The sequence below is a fragment of the Myotis yumanensis genome, unplaced genomic scaffold, assembly GCF_028538775.1.
Source record: "Myotis yumanensis isolate MYYU_CA2020_CCGP unplaced genomic scaffold, mMyoYum1.0.hap1 SCAF_1, whole genome shotgun sequence".
In the NCBI taxonomy this organism is placed as follows: domain Eukaryota; kingdom Metazoa; phylum Chordata; class Mammalia; order Chiroptera; family Vespertilionidae; genus Myotis; species Myotis yumanensis.
Window position 1 is genome coordinate 15,038,750 of NW_027223752.1, and position 23,589 is coordinate 15,062,338.

Here is a 23,589-nt window from a genome sequence, read left to right on the forward strand (position 1 = left end):
AATGTGTGAGAGAGACACGTCACATTGCCTCCTGAATGGGCCCTGACCAGGGCCAGGGATCGAGCCTGCAACTGATGTACGTGCCCTTGTCTGGAATCGAACCTGGGACCCTTTAGTCTGCAGGCCAACATTCTATCCACTGAGCCAAACCGGCTAGGCCTAGGGCGAGAAACATGACATTTTAAAGTTTGTACTTATTGATCAAGGATTTTGATACTCAGCTCTGTAGTAGGAGTTTTAAACCATCATTTAAAAATTTTCTTGCCCTGACCGGTTTGGCTCACTGGATAGAGTGTCAGCCTGGGGACTGAAGGGTCCCAGGTTCGATTCCGGTCAAGGGCATGTACCTTGGTTGCAGGCACATTCCCAGTAAGGGGTGTGCAGGAGGCAGCTGATCGATGCTTCTCTCTCATTGATGTTTTTAACTCTCTATCCCTCTCCCTTCCTCTGTAAAAAAATCAATAAAATACATATTAAAAAAATTTTTTTCTGAGTTGTGAATAAGATACTAACAAATTATTTGTAATTATTAACTCCTTATGCAGAAACTAATGAGTATAATGATAAAATTTAATCTTACTGTTGAAAAAAATTAAAAACAATTACAGTTTCATTCATTAACAGATATTGAACATTTATGACATACTGAATATGAATACTCTACTGGGACTGAATAAGCAAATGTGATCTAATTCTTAAAATTGTTAAGACATTTTAATAAATTGGTTTTGGTAAAATCCATACTTACGAATTTTGATAGTTGGCAATAATTAGGATGCAGAAGCATTACAAAAATTCCAAAGTGTGTGAAACCCGTTTATGCAGAATCCACCAGAAAGCTGAAAAACAAAAGCTAAGTTTGTGGAACAATACAATGATAACTGTTTAATAAAGGCATTCTGCTCCTTAACAGGAGTTTGTATTGGAATTTTTACCATAATTGTAGTGTAATTGATGATAATAGACATATAACAGTACTGTAATCACATAAGTGATCAAATACTAAATTTTGTGGAACAAATTAAGTACTTGGGAATTGAGATAAGGAGCCAGCACAAAAAATGGTGGTTGGCAAAGTGCTTGCTGGAGGTGGTGGGACTTGAACCAGATAGGTAAGGTTACTGGAAATAGGGGTGAAGGAGACTATCCCAACCGAGAGGGCTGCCTGCCTGCACCAAACTCAGGCCATGTGGTGTGGGCAGGTGGAGGGTGCGGCAAGACCCTTGCACTGCTCCCCACAGGTTCCTCAGCTATAAAATATAGGTGATATCACGGCGGTTGGAAGGATGCTGTGAGATTAAATGAGATGGTAAGTGCAGAGTTCCTGATGCATAGCAAGTGGCCCATAGATGGAAGGTAGTGTTGATGTTAGAGAGGAAGGAGGGGCCAAACCATGGAGGGCAGGACTGCTAAGTATGGCATCTTACTCTGATGTGATGGGAATTAGGAAGCCATTTGACCCTAAGTAGGATGTGACCAGGATGAATTAATAATGGTAGTTATCATTTGAGTGATTCTGTGTACTCTGTGCTTTATATCCATTATCTGCTGGCCTCATCACCACCCTGCAGGGATGCTGGGGGGTGGGGTGGGGAGGGCAGGTTGTGCTCTGAGGCTCAGGGGGAGGAAAGAGCACGTTGCACTAGGTCACCTTGCTACCAAGAGGGAAGACAAGGCTTCAGGTCAGGCCTGCCTGGTTCCAGAGTCTGGGCTCTGTCCTTCCATGCTGCCTCCACCTGGGAAGCCACCGTGGGCTGCTGGCCCCGTGCGAAAGAGCAGTGGCTGGCTCAGGTAGTTATTACTGCTACTAAAAAGGCATGTGAGTTCAGAGTAGATGTGGACACATCCCCAGCCCCAAAAATGGAGGAGGAAGAGGAAATAGGGCAGCAACACATGAGTGGAAAAAGAGACAAAGCCTAGGACCACAGGTGTCAGAGACCATTGTGCTGGGCTTGGGCTCCAGAAAACTCAGGCACCAGTGGCAGAGCCTGTGGGAGTCTTCAAAGTATAATTTCTTTAGGCACACACCTAGCCGTTACTCGGGCTTCACAGGAATTCCTGCTGCAGGTGCCTTCTGCCTGGCCAGACTCCTGCTGTGCAGTACAGCAGTGAATACCATTGGGCTTGGGCGGGGAGGAGTCACCTCATAGAAGAGGTGTCCTGAGGGCTCCTTTGGTCTGGGTCTACTTTTTTTTGTTTGTTTGTTAAATGTATCACCCGAGGATGTATTTTTCCCCCATTAATTTTTAGAGAGAGTGGAAGGGCAGGGAAGAGACAGAGAGAAACATAAATGTGAGAGAGACACATGACTGGCTGCCTCCCACATGTGCCCCACCTAAGCCAGAGATCTAGCCTGCAACTGAGGTACGTGCTCTTGACTTGAATTGAACCTGCAACCCTCAGTCTGTGGCCGATGCTCCAACCACTGACTCAAATCGGTCAGGGCTGAGTCTACTTTTGTGGCTTCTAGGACAGTGGTCGCCAACCTTTCGGACCTCACGGACCACCAGTGGTCCGTGGACCACCAGTTGGCGACCGCTGCTCCAAAGGTTTCCTTAAACCAGTGGTCGCCAACCTTTCTGATCTCATGGACCACCAGTGGTCCACAGACCACTGGTTGGCGACTGCTGTTCTAGGACACTGCTTCTCGCACTGGTGTTGAAGGACCAATTTTTAAAATTTCCAGTCTATCTGGACAGATTAAAAAATTTTGTAAAATAAAAAAGGGATTGCCCAGCCAGTGTTTCTCAGTGGTTGAGCATCAACCTATGAACCAGGAGGTCAAGGTTTGATTCCTGATCAGGGCATATGCCTGGGTTGTGGGCTCGATCCCCAGTGTGGGGCATGCAAGAGGCAGCTGATCAATGATTCTCTCTCATCATAGATGTTTCTATCTTTCTCCCCTCTCCCTTCCTCTCTGAAATAAATAAAAATATAAAAAAATAAGATAAAAAAGGGATTGATTACTAAGAAAAGAAACTAACTGAAAAAGACACACAGAATGCACACTCTGATTTTTTATTATTAGATTCAACAGATACAAAATTACTCTATCATACTGCTGTAAAAGTTTCTAAAGCTTATTCGCAACTTCTGAATTTAATTTTGATTGCAGACTGTTAAACTATGCATAGCCTGATTCATTTTGAAAGCAGTGATCTAGGAAGAGTTTGTTAAGCAAATTAGTAAACAGGATGTTTTTGGAATATTTACATGACTTTGTGCCTTTCAGTTGACATTTAAAATACTTGAGGTGTTTATTCACAGATGATCTAATTACAGTGACATCTTTTCAGTAAGTTCCACATTAAAGATAGGGATGTAGAATAAATATGGGGTCGGCAAAAATAGGTTTACATTGTATGGAAAATGATACATAATCCTATATAATAAAACCCTAATATGCAAATCGACCAAACGGCAGAACAACCGGAAAGACTGGTCGCTATGACGCACACTGACCACCAGGGGCAGATGCTCAATGCAGGAGCTGCCCCCTGGTGATCAGTGCGCTCCCACAGGGGGAGCACCGCTTAGCCAGAAGCCGGGCTCACGGCTGGTGAGCGCAGCTGTGGTGGTGAGAGCCTCTCCCACCTCTGTGGCAGCGCTAAGAATGTCTGACTGACGGCTTAGGCCTGCTCCCAGGGGACATCCCCCGAGGCTCATGGACTGCAAGAGAGCACAGGCTGGGCTGAGGGATTCCCCCCCCTCCCGAGTGCACGAATTTCGTGCACTGCGCCCCTAGTCCTATATAACAAAGAGATAATATGCAAATTGACTGTCACACCCTCGCACAAGATGGCCGCCACAAGATGGCTGGCAGGGGAGGGCAGTTGTGGGTGACCAGGTCAGCAGAGGAGGGCAGTTGGGGGGACCAGGCCTGCAGGGGATGGCAGTTAGGGGTGACTGGTCTGGCAGGGGAGGGCAATTGGGAGGGACCAGGCCTGCAGGGGAGGGCAGTTAGGGGTGACCAGTCTGGCAGGGGAGGGCAGTTGGGGGGGACCGGGCCTGCAGGGGAGGGCGGTTAGGGGCAACCAGGCCGGCAGGGAGGGCAGTTGAGGGCGACCGGGCCGGCACAAGAGGGCAGTTGGGACGACAGGGCCAGCAGGGGAGGGCAGTTGGGAGCACCCAGGCTGGCAGGGGAGGGCAGTTGGGGGCGATTGGGCCGGCAGGGGAGCAGTTAGGCTTCAATCAGGCTGGCAGGGGAGCGGTTAGGGTTGATCAGGCAGGCAGGCAGGCAGGCAAGCGGTTGGGAGCCAGCAGTCCCGGATTGTGAGAGGGATGTCTGACTGCCGGTTTAGTCCCTGTGGGATGGGGCCTAACCCGGCAGTTGGACATCCCCTGAGCGATCCTGGATTGAAGAGGGTGCAGGCTGGGCTGAGGGGAACCCCCGTGCACCAGGCCTCTAGTTAATAAATAATAGACTAAACTTTTGTGTACTCACAACTGTAAACCTACTTTTGCCAACCCCTGTGAGCCAAAGAACTGAAGCTAGTGTGGCGATTATAAAGGATCCATAGGTTTACACTAGTTGCAATACTTGTAAAAATAGGTGCTTTTACTTGCTCTGTTGTTTCTGAGAGCCATTGTACATTCTTTTGCTCATTTCATTTGTTAGTATGTTTATTAATTTTTGTATTGCCTTTGATTTGATTTTTATATTTTAGCATATAATGTTAGATATATTCTTTTAGGGGAAAGATTCCCTAAGCAAACATTTATTTACAAATTTCCAGAGTTATATATGCTGACATAGAGATCCTGTAATAATTTAATTTGTTCATATTTTGAATTTGAGTTTTGGCTCTAGCTACCTGAGCTCCCAGAGTACTCTTACCACTCAGGACTAGGCTTCTAAATGCTCAGGTTTTGAGTTTGCTCAAAGATGCCTGTGATTTTGAGGTCCTCTCTTATTTCTCAGTATTTTATTTGTTATCTGAAAAGTCAAACTCAAGAATGCTCGGTAGAGTGCACAGGCCTCTTTGGAAAGAGGTTATCTTCAGAAGCTACACAGGGCAGGGGTGATTGGTAGAGAGCTGTGTGCCCAAGAGCAACGCACAGGCCCCAGTGGTATTTAAAGGTCGCAGTCAGCAGCGTAGTTGTCTCCACCGGTGGTTTTCGAACAAGAGTGGGAGGGGTGGGTTTCCTCTATGTCAGCCATAACAGCCCTGCACATTGGGTTGAACAGGACATTGCTCACGAAGAAGAGAACCTGACTTAAAAGGTGGGAGGCACATTGGAAAGTCACATTTAGCCCAAGTCAGAGTCATTTGCCTTTACCTTTAGGGTGTGTGACTGTTTTCTCCCTGTCTCCTTTATGGTCAACAGACCTGGGTTCCAAATCCAGTCCTGCCACGTTCTAGGTAGGTATGGTGACCTTGGCTGAGTTATTTAACTTCCCAAAACTTGTTTTCTCATCTGTAAAGCGGGGGAATATTGTCTACTTAGAAGGATTATTGTTAGGATGAAAGATGATGCATGTTCTGCACTTGAGTGAGTATGGGCTCCATGGGTGAAAGTTACCTGAGAGTGAAGGTGGGGGAAGGATGGGACCTAGTAAGGAATGCCTGCTTACAGCAGTGGTTCTCAAACCAGAGTGGAGCACGTTGGGATCACCCAGAGCCTTTAAATGCAGTTCTGATCATTTGGTCTGGGTGGGCTTGAAAACTGGCATTTTGAGTGTTCAGGTGCTGCTGCTGCTCTCTGGTCTGGGGACCACACTGTGAGAACATGGGGCTGCAGGTGACTCACCCATGAGCATGGAGGGGCTGAGCTTTCATGTGGTTAGAGGCTCTCTGTTAGAAAATGCTTGAATGCATTTTGCAAATACTGAATTTAGTATCTCAAGGATTTTTCCTGAAGACCAGGAGTCTTAGTTAAATATATTTGAAGAAGAATAAGTTGTGAAAGTAACAGTTATAAGCATTTTATGAGTAGTCTAATAATGTCAAATTGGCTAAGGTATGTGAAAGTGCTTTGATAAAATGCTAAAATCTGAAAAAGTATTTTAAATACCTTTGTTTTTAAGATTGAACATCATAGTGGAGTATAAAATAGTATAACTTAGATTTCTCATCTCAATGTGCTGTTTACCGTATGTGTTTTTCTCTTTCTCCTCCAGGCTGCTGACTTGAGTAAACCAATAGATAAAAGGATATACAAAGGAACACAGCCTACTTGTCATGACTTCAACCACCTAACAGCCACAGCAGAAAGTGTCTCTCTCCTAGTGGGCTTTTCTGCAGGCCAAGTCCAGCTTATAGACCCAATCAAAAAAGAAACTAGCAAACTATTTAATGAGGAAGTAAGTAGTACCCTGTCTTAGCTGTTAAGAATCCCTTTAAGAATGTATATGTCCTTACCAAGGGGAGTGGGCCTTATTTTACACTTTTGAGCTAAGCCCATTTCTCTTTCTCTCAGTCCTACCTAGTCTCACCCAGTTTAAATGTGGTGAATCAACTTGTTGACTTTTGCCTGTTCTTCCCTGGGATAACGGTTTTGTGTGTGTTTTTTGTGGAGCATGCTCAGGTGTCTGTAGCAGGTATTTTAAAACTCCATTATAATGGAGATAGGGGTAAGACTGTGACTTGATTTTTATAAATTAAATAAGAAAATGTAGAATTCCAGACCTTGTTCGCTTGACCAGAAATTTTCATGCAGACCAAGGAGCTTGATATTTAGCTAGGCAGCTTACATGGTACTAAAGCTTTGGTATGTATGTCTGACAGTCCTTTGGCTAAGGAGCAATTCTCTTGCTCTTGAAAATATTTGCTGCTAAATCACCTTTGACACAGTTAGAAATCCTGGCACTTAAAATTGGATCACACGACAGAGCTTTTGCCAGTGTTGTAGTATGTACTGGGGTTTCTAGTATCTTCAGTTTCATTCTGGAAGGAGCCGAGATATCTGAGCTGTCTGTTCAGGAACATATCAAGACTGTGAAACATGGCAGGTAGAAGTTGCCAAATAGGTTATGTTTGTGAAAACTGTTGGAGTGGCTTTTTGGCCCTAAGAATTGCGATGTTCTCCTTCCGGTATTTTCTATGACTCTCCTAGCCCGTGGGAAAGATAGCGTAGGTTGGCCAATTTACAAGTGCTGGGTTCTCCTCTGTGTGTGACCTCAGCGCTGATCTGACAGGGTCAGGTTGAGTGGGATTCCTCTTCTCAGGAAGGACATGTGGTCTCCCACTGTCACAAGATTTTTAAAAAAATATGTATTTTTATTGATTTGAGAGAGGGGGAAGGAAAGGGATAGAGATATGGAAACATCGATGAGAGAGAAATATTGATTGGCTGCCCACAACCCGGGCATGTGCCCTGACCTGACTGGGAATCGAACCAGTGACCTTTTGATGCATGGGTCAACGCTCAACCACTGAGCCACACTGGCCAGGCACTGATGCATGATCTTAACGCCATTAATTTGGAACAGAAGCACATTATAGATTCTGGTTTTTAAGAAATAATTTTGTTTGGGGGAGAATATTCAACTTAACACATTGCAGTTAAAATTCTGATTCTTTTGCAGTCATTATGGTACAAGTTGCTCCTGGGTGGCTTTGCCAGTGGACTTGGTGAACTGATTTGAATCATGCCATCTCCTCTTCTAGTTTCATCTGGGTTGACTGGAAACAAAAGTTGCCATCTGGATTGACAGATTGTAGAGGAAAAGTATTTAAGTCCATTTTCCACTAACAAAACTTAAGCAGAAAATTATTCAATTTACCTAGATATTTTACTAATATCATCTGAGGAAGTGATTTCTAAATTAGTTGATGATGCTTAACTTTTTTGGTGGGGGAGAGTGGACACAAAACCATCCTTCTCTGCACTGTTGGTAGAAATTGTGAGGATTTGTTTGCGTGGAGGTAGGAGCGTGTTACTGATGGGGAGGGGATTGGGACCATGTAAAGTGCTGTGGTAAACACGGTCAGGAGGCTGCTCTGGCCAAGGATGGCATGAAATGCCACTTAGAGGACAAGGGTTTGTGTGTCATCAATGGAGGGTGGAGCCAGAGACCACGGGTCTCTGGAGTCTCAGGGCCCTGAGAGCACGCAGACATCAGCCAGGCCTGCCCCTCACTCTGGACACCTGGAAGTTGCAGGTTAGAAAGCACCTTCTTGCTCTTAGTGATCTAGGCATGAGTTACCTTATACTCTTTTCTAAATTTATCTTTATTGTTGAAAGTATTACAGATGTCCCCTTTGTTCTTTTTCTTTTAAATTTTTATTTCAGAGAGGAAACCAGAGGGAGAGAGAGATAGAAACATCAGTGATGAAAGAGAATCGTTGATCAGCTGCCTCCTGCACCCCCCCTCCCTACCCCCCACTAGGGATTGAATCTGCAAACCTGGGCATGTGCCCTGCCTGACTGGGAATCGAACACTGACCTCCTGGTTCATAGGTCAACGCTCAACCACTGAGCTACACTGGCCGGGCACCTCACACTTTTTTTTTTAAATTAATCTTTATTGTTGAGATTATTACAGATGTCCACCCCCCCCCCCCCCCCCATTAGCTTCCCTCCACCGGTTCCCACCCCACACCACCCCAGGCCCTCGCCACCCTATTGTCTGTGTCCATAGGTAATACATACATATGCATATAAGATGTTTGTCTAATCTCTTCCCGCACCCCCACACATCCCCTTCCCTCTGAGAATCATCAGTCTGTTCCATTTCCATGCTCCTGATTCTATTCCATTCACCAGTTATTCTGTTCATCAAATTTTTTATTCATTTGATTTTTAGATTCAATTGTTGATAGATACATATTTGTTGTCACTTCGTTGTTCATAGTTATTATCTTTACCTTTTTCTTCTTCTTCCTCTTCTTAAAGAATACCCTTCAGCATTTCGTATAATATTGGTTTGGTGATGATGAACTCCTTTAGCTTTTTCTTGTCTGTGAAGCTCTTTATCTGACCTTCAATTCTAAATGATAGCTTTGCTGGGTAGAGTAATCTTGGTTGTAGGTTCTTGCTATTCATCACTTTGAATATTTCTTGCCACTCCCTTCTGGCCTGCATAGTTTCTCCTCACACTCTTTTTGCATTTTGTTTGAAAAATGGCTATTCAAAGGCATGAACTATGTGTGATTAATGCCAACTTGGCACTTCACCTCGAAGCTGAGCTTGATTGTCCTTCACAGTGAGGAAGCTCTCTGGCTGTGCGGGTGACATTTTCATCAGGTTTTGGTCGGGCTGTCTAAGAGCAAGGGTCGTCAGAGGTGTGTGTCTCAGAGAGCCCAGGTATGGGCTGGCGCAGTCGTCATGCTTTGCAGGGGGATGACAGTCAGAGGGTATATAGCAGTGATGGCGAACCTATGACACGCGTGTCAGAGGTGACACTTGAACTCATTTTTTTGGTTGATTTTTCTTTGTTAAATGGCATTTAAATATATAAAATAAATATCAAAAATATAAATCTTTGTTTTACTATGGTTGCAAATATCAAAAAATTTCTATATGTGACATGGCACCAGAGTTAAGTTAGGGTTTTTCAAAATGCTGACACGCCGAGCTCAAAAGGTTCGCCATCACTGGTTTAGAGCGTTTTAGATGGCCTTTCTGTTCAGGGGCATGGGCCATTGTCCCAATGTTTCAGATGAGGAACTTGTCAAAGGGAAGGTAAGTGAATTGTCCAGGCCAGGTACATGTTGGTGTTAGGGATAGAACTATAACTTAATTCCACAAGCTCGTACTGGTCATGGACAGTTAGCCCCACCACATATGGTTGCAGGATGGGCAGGCCCTTGTCCTCTCAGGAGCGCTCAATTTAGTAAGATGGGCAGACAGTGTACTGCGCCATGTGTTATCCCAGTGTTAGGAACATAGTACCGGGATATGTGTTAACTGAATTCTCCAGTGTGTATCAAATATCATAAAATCAAATCAAAAGTTAGCTCGGTGGAAGAGGGCCAAGAAGGCTTCCAGACGTGACATTGGATATCTGGGTCTTGACAGACGCAGAGGAGGTGAGAAAGGCCTTCAGAGCTGGATTAAACAACTTGGCATATGGAGGAACAGCGCCGAGCCCAGTGTGGCCAGGCCCCAGTGTGTGGGCCTCAGTGGCAGGAGTCCGAGCCAGGCAGATAAACTGCAGCCAGACTGAAAAAGCCCTTTTGTGACATGCTAACCAATCTAAATATGACACTGGAGGCTGTGGGGGAAGCTTTGGGCTTTTACTCAAGGGAGTGACAGGATCAAATGTGTTTTTTTAGAGCTCTTGTCAGCACTTGTGGAAGGTGGATTGGAATGAAGAAAGAGAGAATGAAGGTAGCAAGACCAGTGAGGAGGCTCTAGTAACGGTCCAGGTGAGAGCTGAGGGCTTGAACTAGAGTTGTGGCCATTTTTTCATTCATTCGACAGACCTTGATTACCTACTATGTGCCTGGCACTGGGCCTACATTGGCAGATTTCTCTCTCATACACACACACAGACACAAACACACAGCAAATGGTGACTTGTGATGTAAGAGGAGACAGTGGGCCTGAGAGAGAGAAAATGGAGGCCACTGTAAACGGGGAGGCAGAGGACATGTGTTTTCATCTCGGCCTCACGTGAAAAGGAGGCCAGTCAGGTAAGGAACTGGAGGTAGAGTGCTCCTGCAGAAAGAAGAGCAGGTGAAGGCCCGGGAGTGGGGAAGAACTTGGGGCCCAGAGAACTGAGAGAGGATGGTATACCTGGGAAGGGTGGTGCCAACTGAGGGCCCCCTCGGGGTCTGGCCCAGGTCTTCGTCTTCACCTGAGCCGTGGGGTCCCATAGAAGGGAGCAGGAGCACGAGGCAGTCAGATGGTGATTTTGAAAATGACCCTGGCTGCTTCTTGGAAACCAAATCGCGGGGGGGTGGGGGGGTGGGAGGGATGAACAAATTGTGGGTTCCTGGAGATCCTGGATAAAAGGAAGGAGTCGGTGTTGGGGAATGGAAGGAGAGATCCAGTTCCATTCTGTACTTACTAAACCTGAGAGGCCAGTAGGTGGTTGCATACATCATCTAAAGCTCAAAACTAGAGGCAAAAATTTGGGAGTTGTCAGCATATAAATAGTAATCACATCCTTGAGATTAGAAGAAAGGTCTGTGAAGAAAGTTTAGTAAGAGCAACAACAGTGCCTGGACTAGGTCCTGATTGTACTCTGAGATTCTGGTCATCACATCATCCTGTCTCCAAAGGAGCTTTTAGCACAATCAGTTTATTACTGCGAATTTGCAGACTCAGCCCAGTGGCTCAGAATGTGGAGCCTGAGGCCGAGGCCGTGGGTTCAGACACCAGCCCTTCGCTGACTGCTTGCTGCTGTGGGCCTGTCACTGCAGCTCCTCTCAGCTGGAAAAGGGTAAGGACAGTGCCCGCCTGAGAGAGGGGTGCAGGTGAGATTTAGCAGAGGGCCTGGAGAGCGAGCCCTGGTGGGTACTCAGTCAATTCCAGGTAGAGAGGAAACTCAGAGCGTTCCATTCCCCAGGGAATGGAAGGAACAGCTTCTTGGGAGGTGAGATACTGGCATTTTTGAAGGAGAAATAGCAATTTCCAGAATGAGAAGGTCAGAGCAGGGCAGCCAGGCAGAGAATCCACGTGCGGGAGACTGAGGATGGAGCTGCTTATCACAACTGCGATATCTGTCACCACAAGTGCCCATTCTCCAGAGCATTTTCAGCCACTGCTCCACACGCATGGTGCACACATGCCCCAGTGGTGATGATTCTGATTATTCTGATGTTGCCTCCTTTCTGGAGGTGCCTGGTACATGCAAATACACTACACACTTGGGTAGGGTGGATGGCATGGAATTGTAAGTTCCATAAATCCACCTGAGATTAAAGGTAGATGAAAAGTTCTATGTAGCAATCAAGTAGATCTTAAAATGTGAGTTTTTCCTCTATGAATTAAAAAAAATGATAAATGCCTCTAGAAACATTGGGGCCCAGAGAAGTACCAAGAAGAGGGAGAACATCACCTGTCACTCCCAGTGCTCACTGTTAACTTCATTTCTTTGTAAGACTAAGAGTCACACTGTCCAGATGCCAGTGCCTTCACCTCCCAGTCTGGCCTCTGACCTGTTCAGTTCAGTTCAATTTGCAGAGGTGAGTGCTGGCTGCTCCCAGGCCATTGCGGTCACACTGGAGACCCTGGCTGCTGGACCAGGGCTAATCTGGAGGAAGGAAGTATCTGGTCCTTTCTGGCCTCCCTCAGGAGTGTTGGCCTCAGATCAGTGGGCCCCTGAGTGGATTTTAAGTTTCTGTTTGTAGCACTTGTATATGTCGTGCCCTGGAAAGTGTCTGATGAGCCTCCTTTGAGACTGTTTTGGCACTTCCAATAAACTCCCAGAACATGGAGCCTCCCTTCATAATAAGAGCATTCAGCCTTGTGTGGAGCACCCCGAGGGATAAGGGGTTTACTTTTTATTAGTGGTTATGATGTATTGGGGAGGAGGAATTACAGGCACAGTTTCTATATGATGATACACTTAGCCTTGTTCATCTTTACAAAAATTCTAATTATTTCAGGATTGTAGCCATAGAATAGTACTTCAAAGGATTTTGAAGTATATATTCATTATTGGATAAGATGTAAAATCTAAAAAAAACTTGTCATCTTGGCTTCTTTCTCAACTGACCTGTAATAAGACCCTCTGTTCTTGATTTTCTCCTTGTCACAGGGCCGGCATGTTGAGTAGGCTCTTTAGATCAAGTCCAGTTGAAGGGCACGGAGGAGGCCCTGACTCCTGGGCCCTGTTGGCAGCCCAAGGCTGTGAATTCACTCACTCCCCCAGCTTCAGGCTCCTCCTGCGCCTGTGCCCGTAGAGGGGGAAGGGGGCCAGGTCTGGCCTTGGCCTTGCAACCTTCTGTCCAGTTCTGTCACAAAAGAGCGGTTCTGCGCATTCCTTAGTTTTGTTTTTGTTGTTGCTTTTTTTAATCAAAGGAAGGAAATGAACACATAACGATCTCAGAGTTTTAACATTGATAAAAATGACATCTGACCCTCTTCTCCTTGGCTTTGAAGTAGCCTTTCCTAGTGTCTCCTGAGGGAGCCACGCCTGCAGCCGCTCTTATTGTGGCTGCATTATGGCTTTTCCAGCAGCTGCTGTGGTTTTTGAACTGCTTGTTTTAGTATTTTTGTTATAAATTAATATCTGCATTTTAAAATGCACACCCACTCCCTCAAAATAACTTTTTCCTGCTTGTCATATTGATGGTAGTGAAATAAAAGATTAAGTGCTTTGGAAGCGTCATTTAGCAGCGATGCTTGAATCTGGCACCAGAATGATATTTATTCTTGCTTCCTTTTTACTAGTTTAGTACAGTTAGAAAATCTTATCTGTTAATGTCTTTCAGAATGGTAGTTCGGGTGTGTGTTTGGTTTTCACTGGATTAATATAGGAAGTGGGACAGTTTTGCCGCCATTCAGATAGGGAGCATGGGGGGCCTTTAGTGAAGACCTGGGAGAGTTTTGGGTGCGGGAACCCAGGGAAGAGATTCTGAAGAATCCAGAATTTTGATTTTGTTTTTTTATGAAAGTGATTACAAAAATAGGCCTTGCAGCATTTTGGAATTTGACTCTCTTTATTAGAAAGCCGTTTCCTCACAGCAACCTTAACTGCTCAGCCTCCCCTGCTGTTCCTCCAGCCCCTCCCTGTTCTCTCTGCTCCTTCCCATCAATGTCTTCCCTCCACTTCTCTCTTCTGATCCCTCTTTGGTGTCTTCCTGATCTCCAGACTTGTTGCCCTGTCCTGCCTGCCCAGAGCACTTTCTCTCTGAGCCTCAAGTCCTGTCCCCTGACCTAGGAAGATTTTCATGCCCAGAGCAGAGCATCTGCCTCTCAGCCCCACCCTCTCCTCATGGACCTTCTGGGTCCTTTCTCTGCTTTTCTTCTGCTTCCCTAATTTTTTTCCTTGTAAGTAGGATTTTATAGTTTCACACTCCTTTTCTTCCTTGGAGCTCTAGGATGTCACAGACCTGGCTCTCACTGTTCCTTGCCTTCCACTCATTTTCATTAGCTGCCTACTAGGTGAGAGCACTTGGATTTCTCCCAGCTTAGTCTCCCCTCCTCTTCATCCTTTTCTCTCACCACCTTCCCCGTTACTCAGGCTCAGAACCAATCACTTCTCACATGCCCACTTCATCCCCCACCTTCTACTCCACCCAGCCTAATCCATGCCTGCCACCCAGACTGGTCAAGTTTAATGTCCTCAGACAATTGTCATGGCCTCCTAACTGGTTCCTCCCCAACCCAGCCCATCTTCTATTCTGTGCAACTGCCGGATTTCACATTATTCTGGCATTTCCCTTTCTGAAACCTTGGTGCCCCACTGTCTGCAGCAGCACTGCCTGCAGAGTAGGGCGTCAGCCACTTAGGCAATTTAAACTTTTCTAATGGCCACAGCACAGTAAATCAGTAGAAAGTATGTGAGAGTAAGATTTTATTTTATCCAGTATATCCAAAATATTATTTCAACATGTAGTGTAATCAGTATAAAGATATGAATACTCTAGTTTCCATAATTTCTAGTCTTAAGAATCCATTGTGTATTTACACTCACGGCACAGTTCACTCAGACCGTTCACATTTAAAGTGCTTGGACAGCGCAGCGCTTCAAGGTCACCATCTGAGCCCCTTAGCCTGGGACCTGATGGCCCTGAGTCCCAGTTCATGATTTTAGGCCGAATTTCCTGCCCCTGCCCGGGTGCTCCAGCCAGAACAGGTGCTGCGCTTTCCTTTCTCCCAGTCTCCCCCCCCGCCCCCCCACTCTTCTCTTCTCTCTCTGGGATGGCCAGTGCCTGCCTTGATCCCACCTCAGCATCCTTGTAGGTGCTGTTCCCTGTATCCTCTCAGCCTGCTGTCTGCCATCCTCTCTGTCCACGTACAGCTGCCCTCACTGCCACCGAAAGGCTTTTATGGGCTCTTCAGTTTGAGATTGAAATCACTAGAGTGTGTATTTCACTATCTTCTTATCCCACTTGAAGATAAATTCCATGCCAGAAGGGGTGTCTGTCTGTTTAGTCAGTGTGGATAATACAGCAGTGATACCTACCTTCCTATGGGGAAATGGATGCTCCTACTTACACTGCTGATGGGAATAGAATTGTCTTCCATGGGAGGTAATTTGGCGATATCTATAAAAATTATAAACGCATATACCTTTTGACCCAGCTATTCCACTGGGACTTTACCCTGCAGGTATATTCATATCAGGTGTACCGGTTAATAATGCGGATTTTATAATCAAAGAAAACACGATAATTTCAAGAGAAACATCAAAAGTGCTTTATTCAAAGTAATGTCTATCGCTAGCTACACATTTCCCCCATCTTTCAGGTAATTTGTGGATACCGCCCCAATTGAACTTTTCTTGTTTTGAGGCAAACCATTCAGAGACCCAATTTTCCACTTCTTCGTATGTTTTGTAGTGCTGCTCAGAAAGTGCGTGTGCCATTGATGGGGACAAGTGGTAATCGGAAGGAGCAAGGTCTGCTGAATACAGCGGGTGGGTTAATACTTCCCAGGCAAGATCTTTTAACGTGTCTTTAACTGGTTTTGAAGTGTGTGATGGTGCGTCATCATGAAGCAAAATTACTTTGCTGTATCTTCTGCCCCATTCTGGTCGTTTCACGATCAAAGCATGGTTCAAATTGATTATTTGTTGTCTGTAGCGATCAGTATTAACAGTGTCACCTGGTTTTAGAAGCTCATAATACACCACACCTTCCTGATCCCACCAAACGCAGAGCATTGTTTTCTATCCGAAGCGATTTTGGCCTTGCAGTCGATGTTGATGGTTGACCTGGATCAACCCATGATTTTGTGCATTTGGGATTCTCACAATAAATCCATTTTTCATCGCCAGTCAATTTTTGGATGCAAAAATACTTTCTTTAGTGCCGCTGAATAACATTTTACTGATGACTTTTTGGTTTTCCATTTGTCTTTCGTTCAATTGACGTGGCACCCATTTTCCTTCCTTCAAAATCTTTCCCATTGCTTGTAAACGATCATAAATTGTTTGCTGAGCAATGTTTAATCTTTCTGCAGGTTGTTTTTGAGTTTGACACACATCTTCATCCAATAATGCTTGTAATTGTTGGTCTTCAAACTTTTTTAGTTGACCTGGACGTTCTTTGTCTTTCACATAGAAATCATCACTTTTAAAGCATTTAAACCAGCATACACAAGTATCTTGAAATGGAGCATGTTCACCATAAGCTTCCCGAAGTATACAGTAACTTTCAGCAGCACTTTTCTTCAAAATAAATTAATGAATTAAAACTTCCCACAAATGCTCTTTTTTTGGCACAAAATTTGACATTTTTAAGCATAAAAATATCTATGATGTTAACACCTTCAGAAAATTTTACATATGAAGTTTTGAAGCTTATTATCAATACAACAAAATAGCATACATATCAAATCGCATATAAATCAACATATGTGTAACTCCATCTATTGAAAAAAATCCACATTATTAACCGGTACACCTGGTACATGTGAAAACTGCCCTATGTACAGGGTGTTATTGCTACACTACAGGACGGTGCATGAATTCATGCACAAGTGGGGTCCCTCGGCCTGGCCTGAGGGATCGGGCCGAAACCGGCTCTCTGACATCCCTCTGAAGGGTCCCGGAATGTGAGAAACCACAGGCCAGGCTGAGGGACCCCACCGGTGCACGATTTGGGCCGGGCGGGACGCAGGAGGTTGACCAGCCAGGGAGGGACCGCGGGAGGGCTCCAGGGTGAGTCCGGCCAGTCACGTTCAGTCCTGATTGGCTGGACCCCAGCAACAAGCTAACCTATCGGTTGGAGCGTCTGCCCCCTGGTGGACAGTGCACATCATAGCGACTGGTCGACCGGTTGACTGTCAGCCTCCTGGTGGTCAGTGCACGTCATAGTGAGCAGTTGAGTGGCCTTAGCATATCATTAGCATATTATGCTTTGATTGGTTGAACGGACGACTGGACACTTAGCATATTAGGTTTTTATTATATACTAGAGGCCCAGTGTGCATGAAATCGTGCACGGTTAAGGTCCCTAGGCCTAGCCTGTCCTCCTTTGCATGGCCTCTGCTGCCCTGCGATGCTATGTGAAGCTCCCTGCCCCGGGATGCTCTGCAATGCTCGCTGCCCCTCAACTGCTCTGCGAGGCTCTCCCCACCCCTCAACTGCTCCGGGAAGCTGGAAGCTTGCTGCTGCCCGGAGAAGCTTGCCGCTGGATGCTCCATGAAACTCCCCCTGCCCCGTCACTGCTCCGTGAGGCTCCGCCCACCCTGCGACTATTCTGCGAAATTCCCCGCCCCGTAACTACTTTGAGAAACTGCTCCGCTAAGCCACCCCGCGAAGCAGCCTGCCACTGCCCGCTCAACAATCCCCAGTCCTGTCCCACCGCCTGCCCCCCCTCGTGGGGAGTGGCTCAGGGGCCAGGGACAGGGGGAACCGAGAGGTGCTCCATGCACTCCATGGTGACTGGGTTGCCCGTTCGGTCATGACAGCACTTAGCTCTTTATATATGTTAGCAGGATAAATGCCTGTCAGCCAGGGACTCTTAAACTATAGTATACTCATGTAATTGCATACTCTGCAGCGTGAAAAAGCTGTTTTTGTGCCCATGCAGACAGATGTGCGGAAGTCTCTGGATGAGAAGGAAGGGTGCAGACCGTGCATGGTGTGTTCTGGCATGAAAAACGAGGGTGCGTGGGTTCATATCCTTGTCCATGCATGAGGGCACTGGACAGAGAAGCGAGAAGCTGCTAGGAGTGACAGGCCGATGTGATTGAGGCTCCTACTGTATGTTTTATATGAATTATGAATGTATTATCTAATAAAGCAATGAAAGCTAGCCTTGCAGGCTATTGTAAGGACTAAAGAGCATGTACAGAGCGCGGGCCTGGGCCTGGCATGCACAGTAGGTTCTCCATACTTGTCCCTGTGCTTGAGCACACAAACAGGCAGAGTTGGACCCGTGGTCATTTTACCGTTTTGGTTTGCAGTTGCTTAAACTGGCATGCCTGATGCACAAGTGCTGGAGTGTGCACAGGTGCCCACAGGACACGGAATGTGGGCTCCGGTTTTTGTCCGTGAGGTACAGTGACATGTCCATGTACAGTAGTCGCAGTGAGCTCCTTAATATGGAACGAAGCCCTTCACTATGCTTGTCATCCCAATAGCACCTAGTTTATGATGGGGCTGTAGCTACCCTTCATACCTCAGAGTTGCAGAGCAGCAGCACGGTTCTTACTTGATAGTATTGTAATTTAGAGTTCTAATGGAATTATGTTGTGTTTGTTTAAAACAAGAGTAAAATCTTCTCCTAACCATAGTGCTAGAAGTTGTTATGTCTGTCCTTAGCCCTGGCTGGTTTGGCTCATTGGTTAGAGTATGGGCCCCAGATTGAAGGTGGAGGGTTCCATTCCAGGTTAAAGGCATGTACCTGGGTTGCATGCAAGTTCCCCAGCCCCAGTAGGTGCACGTGTATGAGGCTATCAGTCTCTCTCTCTCTCTCTCTGTCTACCTCTCTCTCTCTCTCTCCTCCTTCCCTTCTCCTCCTCCTCTCTCCCTCTCTTCCCTCCCCTCCACTCTCTCTAGAAATCAATGGACAAAATATGCTTGGGTGAGGATTAAAAAAAAGTTGCACTTGTGATGGAGGGACGGTAGCGTGATCGTGGGAAAACAGGTTTGACTTGGTTGTGGTGACGTGGGAGGTGCTGGGCCACCTGACCGAGCCACCCATGGGGGTGAGAAGTGGCCACCCTTAGACTTTGGGCTAGCAGGCCAGTCACCTTTATGGGGTCAGGAATGCTGGAGCAGCCTGGGCCTGATGGGAACAGCAAGGTCTGGCCTGGCCTTGCAAGTTCTCTGTGACCTCGTGTGGATGAAACGGTGACAGGCTAGTGGGAGCCCTGCCGGAGCAGCACTGGCTCTTAGGCCGCATGGTTCATTAATCTCCTTGAAAACCTTAGGTTTTTAATTTTCTGTAAAAGTGCAGCACACACAGCAGGCTGATGAGGGAGAAGGTGCCCTGCTCTTGGCGGGGTTCAGGGGTCCCAGCCAGCGAGGTGAAGGCACCAGTTGCTAGAGGGGTGGCTTCAGAGGGTGTTTGGCAATAGGAGTCTGAGAACTTGGGGACTTCCGGATTGTTGCTGCTGATGTGATTTGGGGCAGAGCCACCCTGTGGGGGCTGCTGGGCCTATGGCCTCCAGGTCTGCAGGCAGGGAAGGTACTGTGCCTTCGGGTGGATTTTACTTTTGGCCTTTTCTTGGTTTGAGAGGCAAGACTCTCCTAATCTGTGCCTGTTAAAGGAATGGTTGGTTAGTGGACCAGTAGTAAGCAGAGAATAGAGGGGCCTTGATCGGGCCCATACTCTTGAACTAGTCACCTACCTGTCCTTTTTTTTTTCCTTTAAATTCTTTATTACCTGTTTCTTAAACACAACCGTGTTCCAGAGGAGATGTGGAAGGATTGCCTGTAAAGGGACTCACAGGACAGCGGCCCCAAGGAGGAAATCTCTGCTCCAGGGCCGCGGTGGAGCCGGGGTGTGTGTGTTGAAATCCTGTGTGCTGCTGGCAGGGGCCTCCCCACCTGGGAACAGCTCAAGCAGGGGCAGGTGTAGTCCGCTCATGACTGACGGTGAGCTAAAACTCGAGGCCAGCACTGCGAGGTTCCCTGGGTCCTCACAGAGGACGCTGTGTAGGTGCAGTGACTCATAGATCAGACTCTCCTAGTGGGAGAAATGTCAAGTGCTCAGGGGCTGTCCCTCTCCGGTGTGTCCCAGCACCTGGCACAGTGACTGCTGAATAACCAGCTCCCTCTGTGAAGGCCAGTGGCCTCACACCCAAGTGCAGTTCTAGAAAGTCATTGTTCAAGCGGCCAGAATGCTCTTCACGGGCCTGGTCGGCCACGGGAGAGTGTGACATGCCCGGGTGACTTGTCCCTTGTCACCAAGCAGCAGACAGCTTTCTTGCTGGAACATAGACCGTTAAGCTCCCCATTGTGATAACGTGTTCTCCTTTGTCTTCACAGAGACTAATAGACAAGTCACGAGTAACCTGTGTCAAATGGGTTCCCGGTTCGGAAAGCCTTTTCCTAGTAGCCCATTCGAGTGGGAACATGTACCTGTATAATGTGGAGCACTCTTGTGGCACCACAGCCCCCCACTACCAGCTCCTGAAGCAGGGCGAGAGCTTCGCCGTGCACACTTGCAAGAGCAAATCCACGAGGAACCCTCTCCTCAAGTGGACGGTGGGCGAGGGGGCCCTCAACGAGTTTGCTTTCTCCCCAGATGGCAAGTTCTTGGCGTGCGTGAGCCAGGACGGGTTTCTGCGGGTGTTCAACTTTGACTCTGTGGAGCTGCACGGCACCATGAAAAGCTACTTTGGAGGCTTGCTGTGCGTGTGCTGGAGCCCGGACGGCAAGTACATCGTCACGGGGGGCGAGGATGATCTGGTGACAGTCTGGTCTTTTGTAGACGGCCGAGTGATAGCTCGAGGCCACGGGCACAAGTCCTGGGTCAGCGTGGTGGCGTTTGACCCCTACACCACGAGTGTAGAAGAAAGCGACCCTATGGAGTTCAGTGGCAGTGACGAGGACTTCCAGGACCTGCTCCACTTTGGCAGAGACCGAGCAAACAGTACCCAGTCCAGGCTGTCCAAGCGGAATTCCACGGAGAGCCGCCCCGTCAGTGTCACGTATCGGTTTGGCTCTGTGGGCCAGGACACGCAGCTCTGCTTGTGGGACCTCACGGAAGATATCCTTTTCCCTCACCAGCCCCTCTCCAGGGCACGGACACACACAAATGTTATGAATGCCACAAGCCCTCCAGCTGGGAGCACTGGGAACAGCGTCTCGACGCCTGGCAGCTCTGCGCCCCCCCCTCTACCGCGGTCCAATAGCCTCCCACATTCCACTGTCTCCAACGCCGGCAGCAAGAGCAACGTCGCCGATGGGGCCATCGCGTCTGGGGTCAGCAAATTCGCAACACTCTCCCTACACGATCGGAAGGACCGGCACCACGAGAAAGATCACAAGCGAAACCATAGCATGGGACACATTTCTAGCAAGAGCAGTGACAAACTGAACCTAGTTACCAAAACCAAAACGGACCCAGCTAAAACTCTGGGCACGCCCCTGTGTCCTCGAATGGAAGACGTTCCCTTGTTAGAGCCGCTCATCTGTAAAAAGATAGCACACGAAAGGCTGACTGTGTTGATTTTTCTTGAAGACTGTGTAGTCACTGCTTGTCAGGAGGGGTTTGTTTGCACATGGGGAAGGCCTGGGAAAGTGGTAAGTTTGAATCCTTAACGCTGCACCAGACTGAGAACTTGAGTAGGTAGTGATTTTTTTCCTTGTGGGAGGGGTGGGTGTACAATGAATGAATGACACTTCTTAATGTAAATCTAAATGCATCAGAGCCATACTTTTGGATACTGCATGCCATGTAATTCTGAATCATTTGATAATTCACCTTAGAACGTTTAAAAAATATAATCAAACTAATTGCCAGCCAAGTCCGTCACCCTCCTGGGAGTATATAGAGTCCCAAGGTGAGCGCTCCTGTCTTAGACTATTTCGATTTTAGGAAAATCATGACAGTGTGGGGAAACAATGAATTAAAAAGCTAAAATTAAAATTTCTGCTTTAACTGGAATATTTTTGCTTAACTACTCAATTAGAAAATTGTACACCTGATCAGAGCGTGTTCAGCACGGACGGCCACTGACTGTCATTTATAGTCCAGTTTTTTATCTTAATCATAAAATGTTTAGGAATCTATGAAATTTAACTTTAGGAACAAAGCGTTCAGCAGGGTTGATTGATATTATTTTTACATTGTTCTGGCAATCCACAGAAAGAGAAGAGCCTTAATTTTTAAAACCCATTTTAGTCATTTTATGACAATTAAAATTGTTTAATAAACATCTTTTTTCAAAGAAGCAGTTTGTACCACTTTGATTGAGATTCTGTGCACTAAATAAAATACCCACGTTCCTCAAGCCTGGGCGGTTCCTGTGAACTGCGGGCCGAGGTTGCCCACCGCACGTGTCAGAAGTGCCTCTTGCCACGGAAGCCAAGACCTTTTCTGTCCAGTGCGCTTTTGCTTGTTTTTTTCCCAACAAGAAAAAAGAGGTTTCATTTTCTTTTGTTTTGGGGCGGGTTTTGTTTTGTTTTTATTTCTTGGGGGATTTTTTTTTTTTTGGTCACGAAGGCTCACGATTGTAGGCCCTGGGCAGCCTCTTTAGCTTTGTTTTGTACAAACTGACAGACCCTCCCCATCCCATTCACACACCCCCACCCCCCGTGGTCCGGGTTTGGTTTTCACCTAGAGGGGAAGTCCAACTACAGAATGCCCCCTTATTGTCGGATGGTGGTCCTTCCAGGGTCATTCTTGGGATGCTGATACTAGCCTGGCCCGCAGGCTTCCATCCCAGCACCTCACCCTGGGCCCAGGTGCCCACTGGATGGACCCGCTGCTCCCGTGGGAAATTGCAGTGTTTGATTCTGAGTCCCTATGACCCTTCTCAGCTGTGTAGGAGTTTCAAATCCCAGCTTTCACACGATGCGATGGTTCTTTGAACTCTGTGTTTTATGTCAAGATGACGATTATCTGGTTTGTTAACTTATTTTGGTCATTTAGGTTTGTTCTATTTTGCACACTTTTGTAATTAAATATAGCGATGCTGATAACATATGCTGGTTTGAGTAGTGAATGCCATTCAGCAAAGTGAAGATCTGGATGTTCAGCTCTCTGATGTGTGAGGCTCTGTGCGCTCTCAGTGTGCCCTCCCCGGAAGGCCCACCCACACCACCCGTCATGCTCCGTAATGCAAGTGGTGTCTGTCACTTGTGGTCGCAGTGGCCGAGTTCTGCTACAGGAGGTCCAGGGTGGCCTTCAAGGGGCACCTCCTCCATTGATGCATTACAGCCCGTGAGAATGATGACATGCTCTCTACCGACTGTTAGACATGGCCCTTTGTTCCTAAATGTTCATGTTCTAAGGTAGCGGCCCATGAACCATCAACTTTGGAGTCTGCCAGATGGAGAGATTAGGACCCAACACTCCATGTGCAGTTTTATGTTCCTACCTAGTTTTAGAAATTCCGTTTCAAAGGCTTCTGAGGCATTGAGAAGTTTCAAAACCCAGGACTTTGCCTAAGTGGAGAGTGGCTGCTCCCAGGTGAGTGGCCTTTATGGGGAAGGTTACGATGCCCTTGCAGTTCTCTTGCACTGCTCACTGCATGACTCACACTTGACACTGGGTGCTTTCTGGTTCTTCCTGCCCTTCAGCATCCTCAGCTGCACCGGCTGCAGTAAAGGAGGGGCTGCTGGTGCACTGACAGGTGACCTACCTAAGAGACACTTGGGTGAGGGTAAGAGGAGGATATTGTTCCTTTTAAAAACTCTAAAATGTGCTCACAGGAGCCAGTGGTGCCTGTCTCTTCCACCCCTCACCCTGCCAGGCTCCTGTCCATTTCTCGTTCTTCCAGTTTCTGCTGGTGTGGGGATCCTATCTGCCTGTCTGGGAGGCTGCCTGGGGCCCCTGCTGGGTGTCAGGTGCTGGGGAGGCGCAGGCTTCCGCTCCTCCTACACCTGCCCCCTCTTTGACAGCCAGC

General features: G+C 47.1%; 1 protein-coding gene across 7 annotated transcripts in view; it reads left to right on the top strand.

The window, feature by feature from the left end:
* LOC139010138 (WD repeat-containing protein 20) overlaps window positions 1–21,608 on the top strand; it is a 52,368-nt gene extending 30,760 nt beyond the window's left edge. For 2 of the 7 annotated variants that reach the window (XM_070414270.1, XM_070414243.1), the window contains exons 2-4: window positions 6,122–6,304; window positions 10,221–10,313; window positions 20,003–21,608. In XM_070414270.1, the coding sequence (XP_070270371.1) occupies window positions 20,090–21,280 (1,191 nt within the window). In that variant the 5' untranslated portion in view covers window positions 6,122–6,304; window positions 10,221–10,313; window positions 20,003–20,089 and the 3' untranslated portion in view covers window positions 21,281–21,608. Of the gene's footprint in view, window positions 1–5,328; window positions 5,364–6,121; window positions 6,305–10,220; window positions 10,314–20,002 lie in introns of those variants that run through there. The other 5 variants (XM_070414290.1, XM_070414279.1, XM_070414251.1 and 2 more) reach the window with 5 other exon arrangements.
* Window positions 21,609–23,589: the final 1,981 nt, after the last annotated feature.